Consider the following 25,535-nt stretch of genomic DNA (forward strand, 5'->3'; position numbering starts at 1 on the left):
GTTTTTTAACGGCACAAAGTCCCATTTTTTTATGTCCTTCACTGGTCGCTCTGTGGGAAGAAAACCAAAACTTGACAGGCCAGATAATGCACACCGTTATGTGCATTTTATTTCACACACCTGGAGAGAGAGTGCGTGGTCTGCATCTGCAAGAAACGTGGTGCCCGTGTCTGCTTAGACCCAGACGCCAGCCTGAACGTGTGTACCCAGAGGGAGGGAGTGTGTCTCTGTGTGTGTGTGCCTTTTGTTTATGTCTGTGTGCGCGTAGTCACGGCAGTACTCGTACCTGTCAGATGCACTAATCAATCACATCCTGGTCCCACGTGGCTGTCCCAGCCTGCAGAAGTGCTCGGCTGTAACAGACAGACACGCACTGACACACTCCGCACACGCGCACACACACACATCCATATGCTCGTGCTGGTACTCTCAGCACAGATGCCACGCATGCTTACACAGAGGAATGGGGTTTGGATGGGAGGAGGGGGGGACATTATGCATGCAAGAACACACCTTTAGTGGTCCCTTCCTCAACCTAATGCACTCAAACTTCTCATCCAATAAATCACACACACAACTCAATGCATGGTACCATTTTGGCAGGATACACAGACATCTACGACTCTACCTGGACTTATTTGGACTGCGTTCTTTTATTTATTTATTTTGACATGTTTTGTTCGCCACCTTGATTTAATTTTGTTCTCTTCAAGTTTGACCATGCTGGCCAGCTGGACTGGTACTGACACGCAACTGGGGAGTCTTCACCGTAGCTGGTGGGTTTACAGGGTTAACCTCAAAGGATCGGATTCACTCTGGACCTTTGGAAGATCTGACGTTACCGTAGGCCACCACCTGGCATCTCCTGTTGGCAGTTTGCGAACAAAGTTTGTGCTTTGCGTCATTGTAGAGATGCCTCCGTTTGGTAGGGAAGACGTACAAGCCTGTAAGATGGAGTGCGAGTTGAGGAGAATGGAGAAAAGGAGAGACTGGGAGGGGGTTCAGAAGAATGAGAGAAGGAGGGGGAGCTGAGAGAAGAGAGATCTCCTCTTAATGTTGTTCAAGAGGGTTGAGAGGGGGGGGTCCTGTCTTGCCAGACCTTATAAAAGGTCTTTTGGTTGGTGTAGATGGGCCTCCGGTACTGAGGCGGGAACATTCTTAGCTGGATTAGAGAACTGTTTGTTTACCAAAGTGGATCTGCTGCTTCAAAGGCCCAAAAGGAGACTGGAGAGTTACAGAGAAACAAACACCACTTGTTCACACCATTCACACACAACACCCAAACATCCCACAGATTTACAAGCTTTACTGCCATCAGAGATAAGATAGAAACATGCCAATACAAGGACCTTTCACATAAATGCGGATAAGGACTGGCATGTCTAGTCTTAACTTTTAGGTTTTATACAGTTCTATCGTTCTGCTATAATTGTTGGAATTTTAATTGGTCATGTGTTTCTGCTCTATGTCTATGGTGCAATTATATTTTATATGTAGCTATACAAAGCAATGTAAAAATCGAAACATGGAACGTTTTTATCGGTGAAGGTTGAACTTCTACATATTTTGTAATTTTTTTGTTCTAATTATTATCAGTTGACCCTGACCGTGTACTGGTACAATGTAGTGTTGTAAGACCATTATGTTAAGGCTGAATCTACCTCAACGTGACCCTGGGACTCTGGGCACACACAGGCCAACATCAAACTTCATAGAGAAAGTGACTCATCAGGAAACCAGTCAACTGCCTTCTGAATGTAGCCCCTGTGGGCTCCTATCAGCATGAATATTTCACACACGCATAGAGAACAATTGAGGACGGGAAAAAACATATACCCACTGACACACAACACACAAGCACGCACTGTATCCCCCACTGGGTCTCCTACAATGTGAACGGTTGGGTGAGTGACTAGTGAATTGCCACAAAACCCTGGCATGGCCCCTCATTGCCCACCCCCAGCTCCATCCCCTTCACATTATCCAGAGTTACACGAAGCAAAATGTGTACGTGTGTGTGTGTCCTGTCCACTCCCGCTCCCTTGTATTCGGCTCTCACTTGAAATGAAAGGACGGAGCTGTATAAACAAATACAGCCCTTCCCTCTGTTTCTCTCACCTTCCTTCCTTCCTTTCTTGCTCCTTCCTCTGTCTCTCTCTCTCTTTTGCTCTCCTTGTCACTCTGTATTGTTATTCTCTCTTTGTCTCTGCCTCTCTCTCTTTCTCCCTTCCTCTCTCCCTCAATTGGCTGGACTCTACAACATGAGCGAGAGCCAGAGTGTTGCTCCGCTGATGGGGAGTGAGAGAGAGCCAGTCAGTGAGCAGCAGAGTCAACAGCTCTCTCAGGATAGGAGGAGTGTGTGTATGTGTGTGGTGTTGTATCTGCATGTGTGTGCATGTGGGAAGCCTGGGAGGCCACGCCCACTCTGGGCTGATTCCAGGCATCCTGGCGATAATGAAGTCTGCGCGGCGCTGCCTGCCAGTGTGTCATACTACCATCGCTCTAGCGGACACACGCTCTCTCTCTCTCTCTCTCTCTCCCTCTCTCTCTATAAGCACACACACACAGCGGACCCCTCTCGCTGTCAAACACGCACACACAGACTGAGAGAAGTGGAAGCAAAGACAACAGGACGTAAAGGAGGGAGAGGGGAGAAGAGTTTTGGTGTGGTGGGATGGTTGTGGCAGTGGTAGCCCATCACTGTGGCTAAACCAGCGGTCTCGCATTGCCCCGCGGGACAGACGGCAAGTGCCGTATACAGCCGCCAAACCCCCCTCCCCCCTACCCCCTTCCTCCTTCTCCCGCCACACACACCACCTGCCGCCACGGAATTCTTGGATTAATCTCTTCTCCCGAGCGGGATCGGAGGAGTTGCTGAACGGACAACATGGGGAACCAGGCGGGAAGACAGGATGAGACGGATTCAGGTCTGCTCCCCGGTGGTTCGCGCCGTTTTGACTCCGCAAACAGTGTCTGTCTGGCTGGCTGTCTGACTGTCTGACTCTGTCTGTCTGTCTGGTTGGCTGTCTGACTCTTTTGTCTGTCTCTCTTTCTGTCTGTCTCTCTGGCTGGCGATCTGCCAGGCAGTCTGTCTGGCGATGTCTCCTTCTCTCCGTCTCTCCCTATCCCTTTTACTGGTTTCTCTTTGTGTCTGACTGTGTCTCTCCTAGTGCTTTCAGTCTGTCTGTCCCCCCTTGCGTCCCTGCTCTCTGTCTCACCTTGAGTCTGTGTATCTTTATCACTCTGTCAGTTAGTGCCCCTTTCTTCTGTCTCTGCCTCATCTCCCTTTGCTCTCCCTGTCTTAGTCTTTATTTTTATCATGACATGCCATATTCATCCATCTTTCGCCTGTATCTGATTGGGTCCATTCCTAGTATCTAATCTGTTCTTAGTTTAAAGCATAGGTTTGGTTTTCTGAACAGACCTGCTTTTATCTAATAGTGAATAATAGTCATAGTGCACTCACAGTGCCTGTATCTTGGACTACTATCTCTATATCTTGCCTTGTTGGGCTGTAGTGTTGCTCTTCCATAAGTGTGTCCTGTGCGTGTGTGTGGGTGTGGATGGAAAAATTAACGTCTGCATTTTCCTTTATTCATAATCAGATCTCATAACATGTGCAATTCCCTATGAATATTATGACATAAAGAGGGGAAGTGCTTATGATGGTGTTTGTGTGTAGAGCGCAACAGAAAAGTGCTGAGTGAGGTTTCTACCTGTGCCAGTGCGGCTGCCTGGTTACTAAGATGCTGTATTAAACATGTCCGACATTCTATTTTAAAAGTCCCTATGACCTGCTGAAAGCGCCCTTCATTTCTTTAACAAAGCATGGGTACCCGTGCTTACTCTGTGAACATGTGCAGTGTTTTCAAACCTGCTGTGGCCTACATAATTTGCATCTGCTATTTTGTGCACATTTATATTTGGAACGATCCTCTCCCATCCCAGTCAAGTGACCTGCACCATGCTAGGTTCTCTCCATGCCTGAGAACCAATAGACCAGACTAAAGACTTGCAAGGCTGTTTGCAATTTGGATTTTAAGGACCACACACAGAATTCATGTGGAATTCTGCAGAGCATGTCTTCAGTATTAGGGGATCAGCCAACACTTGTTTGGTTCATGATGGAGAACAGTGAGATCAGCTTCCGAGACGAGAGTACGGAGCTACTGCATACTTTCAGAGATCAGCTCCCACTGGTCTGGTCTTTACAAACACATGCTCACACTTGACAGATGATATGCAACAGCCTCAGGAATGTGTAAGCGCACCTGTTGTGAAGTTGCAACAAATTTTTTTTTGTTAATTTGACCGGATATGATCCAATAGGAAATAACGTTAATATGTATTTATTAGTGCTGGCAAGCGAGTAAAATATTTTATCGTAATTAATGACATAGTCAACTCGTTTTTTTCTATTCTAAATATCCCTTGATTTCGTGCTGCATGACAGTGGTAGGCCTACCGTAAAACTTCACTAGCGCAGGCTTTTATTTGTTTCAATCGCTGAATTTCGAACAAAACTCTTGCTCAGCAAAGATGGGAAATACTATAACATTTATTATTTAAACCAGCATGAATATTCCTACCATACGTAGGCCTATACACACACATTACCAGGCTATCGAATAACACACACACACACACACACACACACACACACACACACACACACACACACACACACACACACACACACACACACACACACACACACACACACACACGGTGGCAATGTGGTAATCGGGAGAGTCGGGAGAATTCCCGGTCGGGCTGATTACTGCGGGATAACAATATTGCATTTATAAAAGTTCCTTGCAGCGCCGTCCGGCAGCCTGAGCTGTGCGCCCTAAACCTCTCCCGCCTTGTTCACACTACATGCGTCCCTCGACGGATGACCGAGGGCGTGTCTGACGTATAGGGGACTAGTCTCTGTAGATGGATACTGCAGCCAATCAAATCGCTTCCCGCTAAAATGGCGATGTGTGAATATAAATACAAAAGATGACACAAACATGTGGCTAAAAAACAATCCTATCATTCCACATTTGTTTAAAAAAAATATAACGGCCGGATTTTTCCTGCTTGTTATTGCAAAATGGATCCAGGAAACGCGTAGAATGTATTTGCATAACCGCGATCTGATTGGCCGACGGACCCGCCGCTGCCTGAAAAGTTGAACATTCCTCAACTTTTTGACGCAGGCCACGGAGCCCAATGGACAGACAGACCCACAATGCATTTCGCAAGCGCCCCATGCAAAGTAAATGTGATCCGTCAACGGACGGAGGTAGTGGGAACAAGCCCTCACGCCTCGTGCCCACTACCTCCTTCCGTTGACTGATCCCCATTGACTTTGAATGGGGACGGACGCGCAATGCATGGTGGATCCGTTCGTTCCGTTGGAGCCTTCGGCTCCGTCAAAAAGTTGAACCATTTTCAACTTTTTTCGGCAGCGCCGGATCCGTCTTCCAATCGGATCGCGTATGCAAATTTAAGTATGCAAATTTTTCGTCTCTGACGATACTGGAAAGCTGGTCACCTTGCAATGACAACGCAACAAGCAGGAAGAAGCGGAAAGAACCCGGCTTTGTTGTTGATAGCGGGAAGCGATTTGATTGGCTGACGGATGCCTCTGCAAAGACTACTCCCCCATCCGTCAGCCACGCCTTCCCACGTCCTTTGACTGACGGTGCAGTGGGCATCACACCCCTTGCCCACTGCATTCGTCCGTCGACGGATCTCAATGACTTTGCATGGGGCAATCCTGAAATGCATTGTGGGTCCGTCCGTTCCGTTGGCTCCGTCTCTTGCGTTCAGAAGTTGAGAAAATGTTAACTTTTCAGGCAGCAACGGATCCGTCAGCCAATCAGATCATGGCTCCGTCGGCAAATACCACTCCCCCATCTGTCAGACACGCCTTCCGTCGTCCGTTGATGGACGGATGCCGCCAGTAATACTATGGCTTACGCTTTTCAAGCTAAATTTGCAAGCAGAATAGAATGCAAGAATTAGAAACGATATGAAATGATGTGGTCTTTCGTTGCTATAAATAAAGGCACATTGGCAGGTTATTAACTGTGGTATGAGACGATATTTCAAATGCTCAAGGTAAATCTCTTCTTGGGCAGGGAATAGATTAGGCTTCTCCACCAATTCACTGAGTCATCCATTATGCTGCTGGGGCTGTGAGATGTATTTATACGCTTCTCGGTTAAGCTAGGGCTCTTTCCAATGATCTATGTTGTGACTGCAGAGATGAACTTGCGCTTCAGAGTGATCTGATGTTAATTGATCAGGCCATTATCCACAGTTTTCCATATAACAAATAGGAATATATCATGAAACTGCTAGAATATTTATGAGGGTTTTCTCTTGAGCTGTAGCTTAGTCAAGAGGCCAGAAGCATTGCATATGAAATGAGGCACCCTGATCAATTGAATCTCATCTTCAAGTTTAATGCTGTGTTCAAGACAGCTCGGAACTCAGAAAAAACGAGATCCGATGTTGAAATTTAGATATAATTCCTGTGTTCTTACTTGACCAACTTGAGTATAATTTGATGTGTAATTATGCAATACGTTATTGTTTATATTTTGCTCTGATTATATCAATATTTGGAATTTAACGGCTACTTTAACTATAAAAAGGTCTAGCCAATGTTAATCTCTCTTATTCATACGTTTCCAAAAGAAGCATAAATTGCTGCTGCATAAATTTGATTTATTCAGAATTTGCATGAATTTCTTAAATGTAACTCCCCGAGACGAGTTAACGATCACAGCAGGACTGATGTCGGAAACTCCCCGAACTGAAACTTCAGAGTTCCGAAGAAATATTGTGTAGCAAGCCTTGTTTCTTTTTTGTCTTTTTCTTTATTACAATAATTCACTGGAATACGGAAGTGATTGGCTGCCGTGCATCACCCAAGTGGGTGCTACATATTGGTGGTGGTTAGTGAGGTCCCCCCTTCACTTTAGGCGTCTTTGAGTGTTATTAATTATTATTATTCTTCATGTTTAACCTCTGTTTTCCTTTTATTCCTAGTCTGTTTTACATAGTTTTGAATGATGACTATATGCTCTGTAAGGTGACCTTGGGTGTCTTGAAAGGCGCTGTCACGTTAAAATTGTACCGGGGGCGAAAATTGTACCGGCCTACGTCATCGTTTGTTTACATCCTGACAACCTGCCCGGCAACAGACTACGCAATGCAGAAAACATGTTTCCAAACGACGAAATAACATAATACAGATAGCGGATCGCTATCTGTATTATGATAGATAGCGATAACACTTGTTTTTACTTTATATTTGTATTGTATTTAATTGTTTAATCGAAACCATAAAAAAAATTGCCCGCGAAACGGGCGATCGCGTCAAATGACAAATGTTTTGCCCGCGAAACGGGCGATCGCGTCAAATGACGTAGGAGGGTTCTTGAAACATAATACAGATAACGGATCGCTAGATAACACTTGTTTTTACTTTATATTTGTATTGTATTGAATTGTTTAATCAAATTTAGCTAGTAAACTGAGTGTTTTAAGCAGGTTTCATAGTCTAGAATGTTCAAGAACCTTCCTACGTGATTTGACGCGTCATTTGACGCGATCGCCCGACTCGCGGGCAAATTTTTTTATTGTTTCGATTAAACAATTAAATACAATACAAATATAAAGTAAAAACAAGTGTTATCGCTATCTATCATAATACAGATAGCGATCCGCTATCTGTATTATGTTATTTCGTCGTTTGGAAACATGTTTTCTGCATCGCGTCGTCTGTTTCCGGGCAGGTTGTCAGGATGTAAACAAACGATGACATAGGCCGGTACAATTTTCGCCCCCGGTACAATTTTAACGTGACACCGCCTCTAAATTAAATGTATTATTATTATTATTATTAAGTTGCATGCTTAAACTAAGACCTCTATTCCACCCTGGTCAATCCCAGCTAAAGGCCAGCTGTGTTTTGTCAGAGATCGGGCTTGGAGAACACAGAATCCACTGCGATGTTGGTGCAAGTCGGCACAGAGACGTGGGAAAAAGCCAAGCCAACTCATTTCACTCATTTGATTTGTGGTGTTATCTCCAAGGTGGAGGGGTTGAGTGGTGGGCTGTCGTCAGCTGGACAGATAAGCAGAGCTTTTTCAGAGCCTTGCTACACCAAGGAACACTGCTCGACTGTTTCTTCTTCTCTTTCCTCTGCAGACGGAGGGTCTACGGTCACCGGGCGGGCAGTCAGCCCATGAAGAACTTTAAATATAGCTTTAACATTTCTTTATATTTTTAACCAGCCTCTGATATGTATTTAATGTAACTCAGTCAGGACCCACACACAGATAGTGGAATGCATGCACTTTTGGAGATTCTGCGCTCTCCAAACTATGTTTGTCCAGCCAGTTCAGTCATGATTTGGCAAGTGCCCGCATGGTCAAAAAAGGGAACTTTGCAGAGGTCCAGCCTCTTGCGGTCTCCCCTGCAGAGGGGAAGGGATGCTTGGGAGAGTCTGTAATGCAGGGTAATGCTGCCAAAGGGGTCGGGTATGTGCAAACGTTTTGATAGGAGCACCCGAGGTGGTTTGTATACCGATGTAGCAATAGTCGTATTGTCATTGAAATAACATGGCTGCTTTTTTGTATTTTTGGGTTCACCCACTGGCAGCTGGTTGTCAACACCATGATCCAGGGCTGCATCAAGTTGCCAAAGCTATTGTTTTTCTTGTTGTTTTTTACTACTTATATGACGACATACTACAACTGGCAAGGCAACATGAGAGTTTAGCCATAAGAACACACAACGCAAAGGACCCAAACCTAAACAAGCTAATCTAAACGTATTTGTAATACATGAAAGGCTCATTTGTTTATTCAGTCGTAATTCTGAATGTCTCTTTAAGTACGGAAGAAAGTGTGTGTGTGTGTGTGTGTGTGTGTGTGTGTGTGTGTGTGTGTGTGTGTGTGTGTGTGTGTGTGTGTGTGTGTGTGTGTGTGTGTGTGTGTGTGTGTGTGTGTGTGTGTTGTGTGTGTGTGTGTGTTGTGTGTGTTGTGTACACTTAATGGTGTTCCCATCTGTGTGTGTGCATACAAAAGTATGCTTTGGTTTATAAACATGCATGTGTGTGACCCTTTGAACTCAATTGGAAGCTCTTGAGTATGTTGATGTAGTGATCTTAATGCACGAGTGTGTCCAGCTGCATCTGCTTGCTGTCTGTCTCCCATTCGGACAAATATCTCTGACATGGAAAGACATTTTCTCCTTCAATACAAAACATTTCAATGTTTTTAATCAGTCCAAATTAAAACTTGATTGCATGTCTGTATAAATTAAATAGCCCACCATCCCTCCTGAAATATATCTGTTTGCAGCATCTAGGAAACCAACCGTGATTTCCTTTTGTTCACTTCTGCTAACATAAATGAGATCAATTGCAAGGGACCCCATTTCCCTCTCATGAAATAACAACTTGGATTCTACCCATGGGGCCCAAAGCCAAGCCCTGGGTTGTATATCCGTGCCCCACTCTCTACACCATGTCCGGGCAAAAGAAGATAGGCCGCCCCATTTTGGAGAGCTTGGAAGCAATTGAAGCTGCGCTAATTTTGGCTCTCTATAGCAGTTGGCACAGAAAATTAACTCTCTGCTACTCTGTTTCGCCCTTTCACCCTTGCAAAAGCGATTTTTAATCTTAATGTGTTCAACCTGGTTGAATAAGAATGTCCTGGTATGTTGTTGTTTGTTGTAAACTGTGGCATCAGTGTGTTGGCACATAACACTGAGGCTTGATAGAAACATAAAAGCATATCTGGCTTCCGTAATACAATATAAAGCAGGATATTGGTGTGGTACAGAATGTAGGACAAAGGCAATTTGATACCTCGCTTTATGACTGTAGGGTTGAAGCAAAGGTTGCTAAACGCACTAACAAGGTGGAAAATGTGACTTGCATGTTATCTTCTAATTTTAATGTATGAAATTAAAACTTACAATCATAAACTTCTTTCCACTCTGTAATTATACGTATGATCCAACGTATCCCTTCAAACAGGCTCTGGATCTTTGTATCTTTGTGTTGAAGCAATGACTTGACTTGTATTCTGTTGAGATATCCAGTTATTCTGGTGGGCTTTGTCTATGTAGTGTTTATTATTGTGTTTATTATTCGTGGTTGTGTTGCTCTGCCGTACACATACCTGAGATGGATGAACTCAAACATGGCAGCTCTCCCTGATGTGTGGTTTTCTTTTTTTATCTTGAAAGGCTATGGCTGGTTAAATAACGTCAGATCCCTGAGATGGCTAACTCACTGAGTTAGTCTGGGATTAGATACAGGCTTCTATTTGATCAGGGGTTTGCAAATCCTTCTCATGCTTCAATCTGTTCATGAATATTGTACTTTCATCAGTTTGGAGTGATTGTTCCAGAAAGAGGCCTCTAACATTCAATCTTTGTAAACAATCCGGCTTGTTCAGAGCAATCGTCTTAAAGTATCTTCCTTGTTTGAGCAGAATGTTCCCATGCTTCAAACTTCCTGATGTGTTGGGGGAGTTTTGGCCTCCTCATTGTCCATCAACATAAAGACGCCGGGGCAATACCATTAGCATGCAGGACAGCCAGGATTATTTACTTCACATGATTAAAGAGGCCATGGTTAAGTGGGCTTCTTTTGCTATACGGCCTTTCTTCTAGATTGAAGTGATCCTGATGAGAGTTCCTCACCTTACTGGCCATATTCTCAACACGAGTTTCCACTGGGCAGACTCTGATGTGGACACATACTAAATAATAACTTTGTCATGCTGACTGCAAGGGAGATGAGACCTCTGGAGGACTGAGCTGCTGGTCATTAACTTCAGCTTGCGTTGGAGGTGGGGAATCCATCATGGCTCCACTGTCTGTTTCTATTTTGATGGCGGCATCTCTGCTCTGAGTGGGCTTTCTGTAGGAGCACGGCAAATGAAATAAACGTTTCTCTTTAGTTCAGTGCAATCAAGTAATGGCTTTCTCTAGCAGAGTGTCATGTAATAAATAAATTCAACTGCCGAGCCCCCCCCTTCTTTCTGAGTTTGTAGTGTGTAACCCTTTACTGATTTGCCTTCTGTCCGACCTCTTTCAATTCATTTCAATCGTTATAGCAACTTTGGTTTTGCTATATGCATAGCACAATCCACATTCTGGTTATGAATGCTTAACCTTTCCTTGGCCAAAGGGATTAGATTATGATGCGTTGCTGATGAAATTGCAAAAATAATCTCATCAACTCACAAATCTATCATTTGTTTTTATGTTCACAACACATAAGATTATGTCCTTGCCCATATTATGCGTCCTTCACCCAAATACTATCTTTTCATGTTCTGCAAAATTCCCCTTAGTATTGTGTCAGTAGAGATTTGTTTGAAAATGAATTGAATGTCTAGTTGTGATTGTAATATCATTGTAGCTAGTGTAACTTGGCAATGTATGTAACAGTTTTTATTTATGTAAGCATTTTTAAACACATTATCCGAGGTCTTCCATCCAAATGAGTTATTTTTCATGCCTGCGTAAAAACCGTCTCGATATTGACGTTACGGGCCCAAGCATGTCAAGAGTAGCTATAGGCAGCCTATGACAACTATCAGTGTATTGTATTCTGGTCTTCATTCATGTCACTTATCAATTATTGTGGCGTCAAAGCAAGCATTTTACCCCTAAATTAGTCACAAAATGTTCCAGATTAAAAACCTCATACAGCTGAGATGCCAGCAATCATTGGAACATTGCCCTTCAGAGATTAAAATAGTCACTATTATTGGACATAGCTCAGGGATTATTGAAACTTTTACTTTTAAGCATTAGCCAAACACCTCTACGTAGACACATAACAATTCTTTTTATTATTTATCATTTATTTTGATACAAAACTTAATGCTAGGCTAGACAATTTAAAGGAATTTAAAGGCACCCAGTGCAACTTTCGAGGCTTAAAAATAAACATTCAATTTCTAGTCTTTTTTACACGTAGTAAGTTTCAATAACTCCATACCATTACATACCGACATTTAAGCAGCAAAGATGAGATGTCGTTGTGTGGTGAGAACTGATACAAAATCGATAACAACAACAATGCCGCCATTTTCTTTATTTTTTGTAACCTACAATAAATAAAGCAGGCTTCCAGTCAATGGAAAAATGGCTTCTCCCCACCGGCGATTGTTGTTGTTTACGATTTTCTATCAGTTCTCACCACACAACGACGTCTCATCTTTGCTCCTTGAATGTCGATATGTAATGGTATGGAGTTATTGAAACTTACTACGTGTAAAAAAGACTACAAATTGAATGTTTATTTTTCATTGAATGTTTACATAAAGTTGCACTGGGTGCCTTTAAAGGTTTTTGATGCCGGCTGTCCATCAGGACTCCCTCCAAGGCCACTCCCCCAAAACAGTTGACTAGCTTGCTAGCTTTAGCAATTGTTCTGCCTAGCCTTAGTTAATTCACACAGGTAGTTTGGTAGGTAGGTAGACAGACGGATAAGACATCCAATAATTTAATTTGAGCAAATAGAAATGATTGGCCGGGCTTATTATACGCCTTTGACAGCCATGGATACTGGATTTTTATAAATATCTTTTTTGATTTTATGATTGGCCTCCAGATGTTAACATGATTTCAACAAATCTGCCAAAAATAAATGTACTACATTACCTTTCACATCATATTATTTATACTGTTATTTCCAGTTTATATTCCAATAGTTCCATTATGACTTTGTACACCATAATTAGTGTTGAGGTTAAGAATAATTTATAACCTTCTATTTGGTCTGGACCAATGCAAACTCATCCCCATCAGCGTCATGGCAATGTTTTTCTTTGGACCGGTAAGAGGAAAGGAATGCTGGTAAGTACGGATGTCTGAAGGCTAGGTTCCTGATGACCCACTCCAGGCCCTGGCAGCTCTCTGACATGGCTAATACCAGACAACAGGAAGACACACGGGCCCATGTTTTTGTTCTCCGACATGACTGGAAAGTACTGGTCATTTCTCTTCCTGGAACACCAGTGGTGAAAAGGGGTGGGAGCAAAGCTTGTGAGAGTGAGAAATTATTGACAGGAGCATGTCTGACATTTCACACTAAGCCACTTTGTCATCCCCGATGCCAGGGATCTTCAAGCAGCTGTGGACATCACCTAGTGTCGTTAACCCTTTGGTATCTCTGCGAGACACTGCACTTTGCCCTCATTGCACTCTTGAACAGACTCTTGAATGACTACAATAGCTGTGTGATACTGTCTGGAGTCCAGCAACAAGCCCCCCTAGCTGTGAATGAAGAGCTTATCTTCATTACGATCAGAGGATCCCTTCCCGACCGTTACTGTGCTCAAGGAAGCAACTTGCCATAAAGTAATAAATTGATAACAAGGTGAGGTACGTTTGGTCAGGAATTATGCGAAAGACGAAATGCACATATCCTAAAAGAAACAAAGCTATTGAGCATGCTCCAGAGAACATAACTGGAAATTAGAATGTGGACCATATTAGGTCATTTGGAGTTGTTTTTAATGGGTTGGTTGGTGGCCTGTTGAAGCTGGCAGTTCATGTCTTCCTGTTTGGCACGTTGCCCATGCCCCAGAGTTCCTCAATGTATCTTCACATACAAATCAGCCACGATAAGATGATTGTTTATTGATTCCGTACTCCAAGAAAGCACTGTTATTTGACCTTCTACATCTACGCCATAGAATTTCTAGTCTCCATTATTTCTGGGTTTTGGAAGGCCATCAATAGAAATTCATTGGTTTATTCTAGCAAATTAACCATGTTCTATCCAAAGTCTGTGTCTGCTTATCGTTTGCTCTTTAGTATCAATGAGTGCAAGTTTCCCCCCCCAACTGTGTGAGGATTTATTTTCTATTGGGATGAAGACAGGTTCATCTCTTGGTCATTTATTTTGCAGCTTGACACCTGTTTGTGCTGACCTAGAGCGAGAAATGGAAATACAATAGAAACATCATATTACCATTAAATGCGATGGCAAAATGTCATATTTTTGGTCTGTTCAGTCATTGTTTATATTTTACCCAACCCCAAATAGCGATATTGCATCACTACAGCAATTTTCTTTGGTTAAATAATCTATCGACATCTGTTTACCAGTTCATAAATTCTCTACTATGGACACCAGTGGAGTTCATTGTATTACAGGAGCTTTGTCTTAGCTGGCCATTTTCTCTGGCTGAATTTCCAGTTTCCCAAAGAATAGCTGTACTCTAGCCATCACTATACTGCAAACCAATTGTATTGTATGTCTGAAACTTCATTGGTACCTTCCCCACAGTTCCCCTAAGGCAAGCTAAACTCGAGGTGAGCTTTGCAGTCATTCAAACTCAAAGCACCGTGCCATATTTTACTCATAAAATGCAAACTTGGCATTTAATATTCCCATTGCTGTACCTCTATTCCAAGCTAATAACTTATAATCGTTCCATATAACCTCCTCGCATTGAAACATATTGAGACATATTTTGGCCGGCACAGTAGCTGTTCATGTCCTGATTCCAGGAGAGAAGGAGATTAAAGCGATAGACATTCTGCAGCTGCTGTTCAGGCATGGGAATAGGGGATGAGGTTGTACAGTAAGCCAACACGTCTTGGGACTTCTGATTAAATGGACTCCAAGGGACGGGCAGCCGTTGACTGCGATAGAAGGGTCTTGGATTTCTAGGGACTGAGTTCCTTCTGCTTTCTTCGTTGGAAATGTTCCTCAGCTGTTTAACCAGAAGTTCCTTTTCCAGAGATTGCATCATTGGCTTCACAATTGTTTGATTCTGTTGATGCACGCTGCTCGCATAATTCCGACTTGTGTCATCCTCAACCCCACATAAAGCCAGTTGTTGTGATGTCATGGGTAAAAAGAGACAATGGGGTTCATGTGCTCCATCTGGGTTTCATTCACTCAGCGCTGGAGAAGACCTGAGCTCCGAGAGCTGGTTCTGATGGTGTGGAGTCGGCAGCATTAAGTGGGAGTTGTCATCTTAATGGAAAGTGACCAGATCATGAATACATCTGACTTCTCTTAGTTTTAACTCATCTTTCCCTCTATCGCTCTGCATCTTTCTCTCTCTCTCTAACAGTAAGATGGAACGCAACAGTACCTGCTCTAGAACAGATGCATTGTCCCTTCCTGACTGTGTGGTTGACGAATTACCCAGCATGCAATAGCGATGCGCATCACAGCATGCCATTTCTGCCATGCAACATTACATAATTTACCATTGGCACTCATGATGTCCTCATTCTGTCAGTTATTTTCCTTCTTTGAAATGGCGGATTTTTTAGATACATTAAAAATGTTAAATATAATTTTGATGCTGCTCATGTGTGATAATCCAGAGACTAGTTGATAGGAAGCGTTGCACAACGGGATAAGGGTCTCATTTCTCTTGGTGATTTGTGAAGGAAGCAACTTTAACTAAAAGCCAAGACACACACCGATTATTTTGAGTGTCACTCAGGGAACATTTTCTTAAATCTCCTCTGAACCCTTATGCATTTTGAAACCATTTGTTCTTCGATGACCCCTCCTGTGTTATGACCTGCGTCGGATGAATAAAACACCTTGACTTTGAATGTACTTCAAATGACTTCCTTGTGACTCAAATAAGAGCCTGCTTTTCTCCCTATAGCCCCAATAGCTTTGTCGTGAACATCTCCTCTGTGTTCTTTATTCTCTCTGTGCTTCCGTTCTCCCTCTCCACCACAGCAGCACGTGCTGCGTATGCTTACCAGAGATCTGGACTACTATGATATAGACCTGGCAGGCCTGTTTCCGACGTGGTTAAATTAGGGATCAGTCTCTGTGAAGTGTCTGTCAAAGCCAGGCTACTTGGACAGCCATGCTGAACTAGGCCAAGTGGCTTGTCTGTAAAAAATGTGTGTATGTATTTGTATGCCTGTCAATGCCATAAGTGTGTTGTTCCGGTAGATATGCCCTGTCTATCTTTGCACACAGACTGCCTGTCTGCCTTGTGTGTCGGTCGGCCCTATTGGTTTGATGACTGACTGTGTGTGTGTGTGTGTGTGTGTGTGTGTGTGTGTGTGTGTGTGTGTGTGTGTGTGTGTGTGTGTGTGTGTGTGTGTGTGTGTGTGTGTGTGTGGGGGTGCATGTTTGTGTGTGGTGGTACAGGCCCTCTCTTTGTGTTAATGTGCGGCCAAAGCCACTTTGTGCCGGAATGTTCCACGTGCTGGGAGACCATTGTCATCCATTGGAAACGTCCAGCCCATCTCACCCCTGGTGTGTGTGCTGGGTTTGTGTGTGGCTGTTTGCTGATTTTATAAAAAAACAACAACAATAAAGGCTATTCAGCCGGCACACTGCTCTCGTCGGCCATCTTGGTCTGGAAAGGTCCCCGGCCAACGGCCCACGTTAATGCGGCTAAATGCCACAGTGGAACTCTGCCAGGGCACCGATTGACCCCAGTGATCCAACACACAGAGGTTGCCAGTCAGACACTCTTTGTCATCTAGCCGCTACACAAGGCCTGAATGGCCTGCTGAGAGTGACCGGCAATATGAACTCACTGAGGAATGGCATCTATTGTAACAAGTGAATACAAATAGAAGACATCAGCCGCGTTTTTTAAACCAAAAGTACCAAGAACTTTTAGTCCCAGGGACTAGCGTACAAGGAACCTAAAGGTTCCTTCAGCTTTTTGTTGTCTGCGTTTCCTTCGCGGTCTAAAGCCCCACGAAGGTTACGCATATTAGTCAGCTGAAGTAAGAAAGTGCAACAATACTATATCACACTATATTGGAAACTACATGAATTTTATTAGAGCTTTCTGTTACGTATGTATTAATCTTTATAGCAGTCGGTGCTGCAAGCCAATCTTTAGAATGTGTACCCCCTTTCCTCCATGAGAGAGATAGCCTACTTTTAGTTATCAGACTACAACCTCAAAAATCAAGGTCTCCAAATTAAACATGGATAAATGACCCATTCATCATAATTCCCCTCGGCTATGAGATATTTATTGTCCCATTTTTATTGTGTGGTTTATTTATTGTGAGCCTGATCTGAAAGTAAGCAAAGTGTTTTTACGACCTATTGGAATAAATTCCCACGAGTTGGCTGCTCGACCAATCAGAAATGTTCAACGCTGCAAAGTGCCTGTACTTTTGGAGAAAAAAAAAATCGCAGAGCAGCGATTTTTGTGGGGTATAATGATCCCCGGAACCTCATTTTGACCTTGGTCCCTGGGGTGGTAACAGACTTGAGGCCCTTGTGAGTTCCTCCAAAGGTTCTTAGTTCCTGGGGATAGGTTCTGCCATGGAAACGTGGATTTATATGGTTTTATGTATTAGTGTTGCCCTCTTGCATATAACTGTAGTTGTTGGAGTGTAAGCTGGTTTCCCAACTGCTGAATGTTATGTTTGTTAACCTTCGCGGTAAACAAACAAATATTGGTTTCAAGACGAGGGTCATGTTTCTAGCTCACTGAGGAGCTAAATGTCAATGGTTCATTGAGAAATCTCAGTCTTTTGGTGGACATTTTCTAGTCTAAGAAGTTCCGTATGTTATTTCTTACTTATTTCAGTACTTTCAGACTGCATGTGAGTACGTATAATTATATGGGAATTAACTTTGGTGCATATAATTATATAAGGACATTTGCAATCTGTCCCCTGTACCTGTCCTCTAGGTGTACTGATTATTATTATTATTATTATTATACCTTAACATGCCTCCTATTCTCTCGTTAAGGTGCCACGGGGAACAAGAAGTCCGGCATCCCAGCACCCAAAGAGCTCCCCACCAGTATCACCAGGGACCGCGTCTCTCTGAGAGAGCATCTCAAGAACTCCACTGCCAAGAAGATTGTTTCCAGTGCCAGCACGTCCAGCCTCTCCTCCATAGCCAGGCACCCGCGCAGCACAGCCAGGGCTCGGGGCGATGCGGAGAGCCCGGACAAGGGCCTTCTGGAGTCCCAGGTCAAAGAGCTCCAGGCTGAGGCCAAGGCCAAGGACAACGAGATCAACAACCTGAGGATGGAGCTGCAGGGCTTCAGAGGGAAGGCCCCCGCCGCCTCCCCGACCGCAGAGACACCGGGCTCCGACTCGTCCCGAGAGGAGTCCCCCGAGCATGGGCCGGTTCAGGTGTCAGACGTCCTGGTGATGGTCGGGGAGCTCAGGGAAAAGAACGCCAAGTTCCAGAAGGAGCTGGCCGGCCTCCGGGAGGAGAACCAGACTCTGAAGGAGACGCTGCTGGGCCTGGAGACTTCTTCCAAGCCCATGCTCAACGGCCTCCCGTCAGACTCAAACGCCTCCGCTCCTGGGGAAAACAGCCCACCCTCCGCCGGCAGCCCACTCAGATCCTCCCTCTCCTCCAGCGCTGACATCAAGGATGCCTCGTCCCCCGACTGCTCAGAGTTCGAGAAGATCCCGTCCCACTCCACCTCCGCCTGCAGCAGCATCAGCAGCGACGCCACCAGCGTACCAGCGGGGAACGGCGCGGCGGGGACCGGCATCTCCGTGCAGAGCCTCACCGACCAGATATACAAGATGGAGGAGAGCCACCACAGCACGGCCGAGGAGCTGCAGGCCACGCTGCAGGAGCTGGCCGACCAGCAGCAGGTGGTCCAGGAGCTCACCGCCGAGAACGAGCGGCTGGCCCAGGACAAGCGGCTCCTGCAGTCCTCCCTCCAGCAGCAGAGGGAGCGGGTGGACCTGGTGGCCCAGAAGAACGAGGTGCTGGCGGGGCGGCTCCAGGAGCAGGCCCAGGCCCAGGCCCAGAGGGAGGAGGAGCTGGGCAGCCAGGCTCCACGACACGCCGAGCTGGAGCAGCGGTACGGCGAGCTGGTGGAGAGCTCCCGCTTCGAGCGGGAGAAGCTGGTGGACATCCAGCAGCAGCTGACGGGCAGCCTGCGCGCCCTGGAGCAGGAGCACCAGGAGGCCCAGGCCCAAGCACGCAGCCTCAGAGAGGAGCGGGACGGCCTGCAGGAGCAGCTGGAGCTGGCGGCCCAGGTCGGAGATCAGGCAGCCAAGGCCGCCGAGGGGCAGCGGGCCTGCGGCGAGGGCCTGAGGCTGGACAACAGCCGGCTCAAAGCCCAGGTGGACATCGAGAGGCAGAAGGTCATGGAGATCAAAGCCATGCAGAGCGCCAGTGACAGCACGGAGCTGCAGGGGCTACTGAAGGCGGCACACGAGGAGAAGGACCGGCTGGAGGTCGAGCTGTCGGAGCTGAGGCAGGAGTTGCTGCAGGCGCAGGGGGAGGCGGAGCACGCTAAAGACACCATCTCCAAGGTACAGCACAGGGTACTACTGCAATACTGCACTCTGTTTAGACAGTATGAGGGTACTGCTACAGTACTGCACTCTGTTTAGGAGGTATGAGGGTACTACTACAGTACTGCACTCTGTTTAGATGGTGTCCGGGTACTACTGCAGTACTGCACTCTGTTTAGACGGTATCAGGGTACTACTACAGTACTGCACTCTGTTTAGACGGTATCAGGGTACTACTACAGTACTGCACTCTGTTTAGACGCTATCAGGGTAGTACTACAGTACTGCATTCTGTTTAGAGGGTTTGAGGGTACTATTACAGCACTGCACTCAGTTGCGTTGGTATCATGGTTCTTCTAAAGTACTGCACTCAGTTTAGAAGTAGTATACATACTCTATATTTTTTTCTAGTTCTCAGTTATACTCTCTGTACATGTACAGAGAGTATAACTGAGAACTAGAAAAATATATAGATTCAGATGGATGGATAGAGATAGCTTTATTTATCGCACAGGAAATTATATTGACAGGCAGTTTCTCAACCATAAGTTATAGCGATAATATTTTTAAGGAAAAATACTATTATTATTTTAATATATTATTATGGTCTACTCATGTTTTGCCTTCCGTTAAAAGTAAGTAAGGTTGAATGTGTCTCATATGCAACAAAACATACAAAAAAATGTGTTTTAGAAAGACTCGTTGTCAAAATATCTTGAATGTGGAATGTTGGAAATAATTTGTTTATGTAATGAGTTTCTTGTTAGACAGTCGGCATACACTACATTTTGAAGAGCTTTATTACTGAATGTACCAGTGCATATGACAGTACGGACCACTATTTATTGAGTACTTTTACTACACCTGTGCTGTATATATATTATGAGGATCTGCTGGACAAGAATTATGGCTGTGTTTATTCAACTCTCTCTTTTGCAGTTTATTGGTTGGACACTTTTATTGGTTTGCTTCGTTGGGGTATGTGCGTGCAGTGTTCGTTTGTGCGATTGCATATTAATCCGGGGCATTCATGGGAGTGAGTCACATGTGACTCAATGAATTCAGACAACATTGTTGGTCTAGTTAACTTGCCAACTGTGCTTAAAGGAGACCTTTCTGTTTTTAAACACTGCCTCCAGAGAGAAAGAGTTAATTTAACTGCTGCATATAAGGAATGAAATAAGCAAAGTATGAGACTCAACTGTGGTACAAAGCACTTTGACTTCATTCATTCAAATTCAGCTGGCGTTTACACAGTGCACTCATTATCTAGATGGATTCCCTAAGCTGAAGATTTCTGGAAACTGTGAACTTAATTTGAACATCCTATTATTAATCACTCGTCGAACTGTGCAAGTATAAATTAAAATAAATGTGTATTTATAATCCTATTGGACTAATTCAGAATTGGTCGAATGAGATTAAATTAGAAGTTTACAGTAACACTAAGAGTCTCTGTATCTTTTCAATAGAGCCATACATTTGGTTTAAAAATATGATTTGATCTAATTTGGTCTGTGGAGAAAAAGGTGAGCAGAGTAAATCCCAAGGTTGATGTGAATATACTTTATTCCAAATCGTTATTGTTAAAAAAAAAAAAAACTTGATTGTGTATCGGGAATAATTTACATTGTATAGGTTTAGGCCATTCGATAAATAGAGGCTTGTGGTTAAAATAAATGCCTTATATGAAATGTATTTACTTATTTCTTGATTCAAAACATTTCAGTCCTAAAGGAAGCCAATGTGTTCCCATTTGAAGCATGAGATCATGGCTCCTTGTTTGTTAAACTTCCTTGCAGCATTTTGACTTTCTTTTGATTGCACATTTGGATTTGGCACATTCATTTGGACGGATTCCCTCTGCTGACTGGCTTTCTCTGCGGCTGTTGACAACCCATGTTCACTCAACTAGCACTTGCGTGGTTGTTGGCATAACAGTTAAGGGTGGTTTCCCGCCCTTAACTTGATAAACAACAGCAGAGATGTTTATTGTGGGAATCCGGGTGTGGCTGTGTTCACCCCTGTCATATTCAATGTCATCACTGTTGGACAATGTTAGAGAGTGGTGCCTTTTCTAGGGTGACGCACGCGTGCACAGACACATACACCTTCTCTGACTCATGCTACTGGCCTCTGCCACATGGGTGCGGACGGGTGAGGCCAGTTCACGGCTTCTCTTGCTCGCATCGTGCTCTATTAGAGTGATACAATGTCACTTGGGGAACCACACAGCTACGTTAGCAGTGGCTCCATGGGCTTGGGACTTGAGGGGAGCTGCTGTAATGTGTCAGTGTCCCTGACAGCAGGGCTGTTCACAAGGGCCTCCACGGTGATCTTTAGAGGGGCTTAAAGGGCTAGATGAGCAGTGATCGTCATACCCCATCTAGACGGTGAACGTTCATTTCCATGAGTCTCCGTGAGCCTGCCTAAATTGCTCTCTGTCATTGTTGGACGTATGTGCTGAAGTTCAGTCACTGTTGGGACATTGCGGTGGATCAAAATGCGCAGGGCATTGCTGCTGAAATGATGAGGCAATGAATCAATAGGAATGCTCTGTCGAATTTTGTGTGTTTTTAGATGGTTGGAGATTTTACCATTTATTTTTCCTTTTGCTGCTTGTTTGACAAGGCAAAGCACATTTCTCTATGGGTGCTTCATCACAGGGCTTGAATCGATTTGAAAATCCATAGATTAATCTTGAATGAATAAACGCTGCCACGGTGCCAGCCAACAATGAGTCTAACACAGATCTATTTTTACCCATGCCTTGACTGACTCCGTGTTCCAATCCTGTTATTTCAAGATTCAAAGATTCAAAGGTTTTTATTTGTCACATGCAGGATATGCAGTGAAATGTTTGTATTACATACTCAGTATTATCTGCGCTTAGAAAAATAATAAAATACTATAGAATACAAATAGATCAAATATATAAAATATGTGTGTATACTCACCCACCCACTCACTCACTCACCCACCCACTCACTCACTCACTCACTCACTCACTCACTCACCCACCCACTCACTCACTCACTCACTCACTCACTCACTCACTCACTCACTCACTCACTCACTCACTCACTCACGCACGCACGCACGCACGCACGCACGCACGCACGCACGCACGCACGCACGCACGCACGCACGCACGCACGCACGCACGCACGCACGCACGCACTCACTCACTCACTCACTCACTCACTCACTCACTCACTCACTCACTCACTCACTCACTCACTCACTCACTCACTCACTCACTCACTCACTCACTCACTCGCCCTCCACGCAGGCGGAGAGCCGATGCCAGCAGCTCCAGGAGAGTGCGGCGCGGCGGGAGCAGGAGCTGGTGTCCAGGGTGGGCGCCCTGGAGGAGGCGGGCCTCCAGGCGGAGAACCAGGTGAAGGAGCTGAAGGAGACCATCTTTGAGCTGGACGACCAGGTGGAGCAGCAGAGGGCCGTCCACCTCCACACCAACCAGACCGTCCTGGACATGGAGAGTATGTATCCGCTCTGTTCCCAGGGGCTCCGGGGCCTTTCCCGCTGTGTGGGAATGAAGGAGTCCGCCCTGCCCTTTAAACCAGCCTGACACAGATGGTAGATGTTTTGGGTGGAATGGAGCTACTTTGACTGTCTGTTGTAAGGCTGAAAGGGCACAGGTTCCCGATAGATGGTGACAACAGGTCTGCTACTAATCTCGTAGATCTTTCCCTCTGGTTAATTTGGGAATTACCAAGATTTTATACATCTATCTAATACGTCAATCCTCACTAATCTGCAGTGCGAGGGGATTGAACAGCAGCCCAGTGGTTGGTGAGCAGGCGGCTCTCCTCTATTATGTCTTCGCAGCTGGATGGAGATGCTTTATTTAGACTTTTTGCTCTGACCGTTAACTGATGTTCTGGATTCTACCAGAGTTAAAAAGCCTCTTCCTCTTTCTAAAATGCTCCATGACCAGTCGTGCTGAAATACGAGTCAATCTTGGGAGATGCATTTAGGGACCGCTTAAAGCCAAGAAATAAATTTACGCTCAGCATATAGCAGGCTAACAGGCTTTCGGTCCAATGACAACAAATCTGTAGTTTTCTCAAGCTGTATAATGTACTAGTGAGGGTGGGGATTACCTCAGGAATAACATAGCTGAAGGCAAGTCCTCAATGAGAACCTCCCTGATTAAAGGAAACAGCAATCTTAAAGGGAAAATAACATGAACAAATGATGACGCTGGACTAAATTACCATTGAAAATCTGTGACTCACAACTCTCTGATTTACAACATCATGAAGTATGACATCAAACCCTGTAACCCTGCCACAAAACTGTTTGGGGTGTCAATCAGCTGTCAGGGTGCCATGTAGGTTTTATGATCTAATCCCACAATGCATGCTGTAGCCCGTTTAACTACATCAGTTCACTATTTTAGACAAAAAAATCCTCTTCTTACTAAATATGGGGTCATAGAAAAGTGGTCATAGAAACACAGTCCTAGAAATGCGGTCTTAGAAATGTGTTCCTAGTACTGTGGCTCTGAGACTGCAATCATCCTCCATTGCAGAAACATGCTATAGACCAACAAACCCATAGAGGCAGGAAGCCCTAAACATGGTCCGTTCACCACAGAGTCATCCTCCCACTCCACATAGGCTGATGGCCCGGAATAAATCCAGATCCACGATACTGGCCATTATTCATCGTAGTGTTGAAATGACCCGTGACTTCATCATCGCTTGATCAAAAATGATAATCAATGGCCCTCACCTTTTCAAATGTGCTGACGGAGTCTGGGAGTGTTGTTGAAAATTAATCATCATCAACATGTAATTATTTTGTATCTATTTACCATTAAAATGATTCATGGGAACGTTGGAGAAATCGAACAAATTCATGAGATGAACATATATTAATAGCTGTATCTGCTTTTCAAAGGTAGCACAACTTATGTTATCTGTTAAACCCTTTTGGTCATTGTTAGGGAAGATTTGTTAACGCAGTTTGTTACTCGGTGTGTACCTGACTAGACACACTGTGCATTGTTGTTGTGAACCCTGAGGTGAAGGGAGTGGCAGTCCAACTCAATGCACTTCAATTAATTTTTTTTTGTATTGCCCTTAATCAACATTACAGTCTCGAAGGTGTAAACGGGCCAAACATTTATGTACTCCACAATGTGCTGAGGGTTCTTCTCCACAGCTGGGAAGACCTTCTCATGGCCCTTGTCTCTGCAGATCATGTCAGGAAGCTGGAGGAGCAGAAGGCGGATGCAGAGCGACAGGTCAAGCTCCTGACGAGACAATCGAAGGTAAGGCAACCAGCCGCCGTCTGCACTGCCACTGCAGTCTGAAACGTTCAATGACACTTCACTTTTTCACTGCAGCCGTCACATTGGCCCTAACTTATGCCGCAGTTCCTCACCACAGCCATCACTTTTACTGACATTTCTTTTGAATCCATGAGTGTCTAAGAAATACATTTGAAAAAAAGTGTGTGTGTGTGTGTGTGTGTGTGTGTGTGTGTGTGTGTGTGTGTGTGTGTGTGTGTGTGTGTGTGTGTGTGTGTGTGTGTGTGTGTGTGTGTGTGTGTGTGTCTTTCGTATCAGTTACTACCACAAATCCTCTTGTATTTACTTGCTGACTGGCTTTTACTGCTACTGACCTGCCTATAGTGATGCAACAAGAAAAATGTGCCAATTGATCCACCGTCTCAGACTCTCAGACTGTGTGAGGTAAGAGACACAGGAAAGTCTGTTAAAGAAGGAAGGAAACGGCATGTAGCATATGACCGGTCAGAATCCACCGGTCAGTACAAAGCGTATTGCCTACATGGTCAGCGTATCAGTGGGGCTAGCCCATTGATCAGTGGGGCTAGCTGTCTCTGAACCCTTTGTCTCTGAATTCACGTAGCACGCAAATTCCACGTAGCGCCTCTTAATAGGGAGCAGGATATTCACCTGATCACATGCCTGTCCCGGTGTCCTCCTCACCCGCCCAGGAGGAGAAGGAGGAGTGGAGGCGGTTCCAGGCGGACCTCCAGACGGCGGTGGTGGTGGCCAACGACATCAAGGTGGAGGCCCAGCAGGAGCTGCGCGCCCTCCGCAGGCAGCTGCAGGAAGAGCAGCACCGCAGTGCCAAGCTCTCCAGCGACCTGGAGGGCCTGCAGGGAGTCAGGTACCTCCTCCACTTCCATGTTTTAACTCCCACTGGACTCCAACCTCTCTCTCTCTCCCTGTATCTGTGTCTGTGTCTGTGTGTCTGTCTCTCTCTGTC

At 44.8% G+C, this 25,535-nt stretch overlaps 1 protein-coding gene across 3 annotated transcripts in view; it reads left to right on the forward strand.

Moving 5' to 3' along the window:
- Positions 1–25,535, forward strand: part of specc1 (sperm antigen with calponin homology and coiled-coil domains 1) — a 54,752-nt gene that overhangs the window by 17,979 nt on the left and 11,238 nt on the right. For 2 of the 3 annotated variants that reach the window (XM_060057321.1, XM_060057323.1), the window contains exons 4-7: positions 17,753–19,290; positions 22,565–22,772; positions 24,498–24,571; positions 25,261–25,436. In XM_060057321.1, the coding sequence (XP_059913304.1) occupies positions 17,753–19,290; positions 22,565–22,772; positions 24,498–24,571; positions 25,261–25,436 (1,996 nt within the window). Of the gene's footprint in view, positions 1–2,054; positions 2,928–17,752; positions 19,291–22,564; positions 22,773–24,497; positions 24,572–25,260; positions 25,437–25,535 lie in introns of those variants that run through there. The other variant, XM_060057322.1, reaches the window with a different exon arrangement.

The sequence above is a fragment of the Gadus macrocephalus genome, chromosome 7 (genome assembly GCF_031168955.1).
Source record: "Gadus macrocephalus chromosome 7, ASM3116895v1".
In the NCBI taxonomy this organism is placed as follows: domain Eukaryota; kingdom Metazoa; phylum Chordata; class Actinopteri; order Gadiformes; family Gadidae; genus Gadus; species Gadus macrocephalus.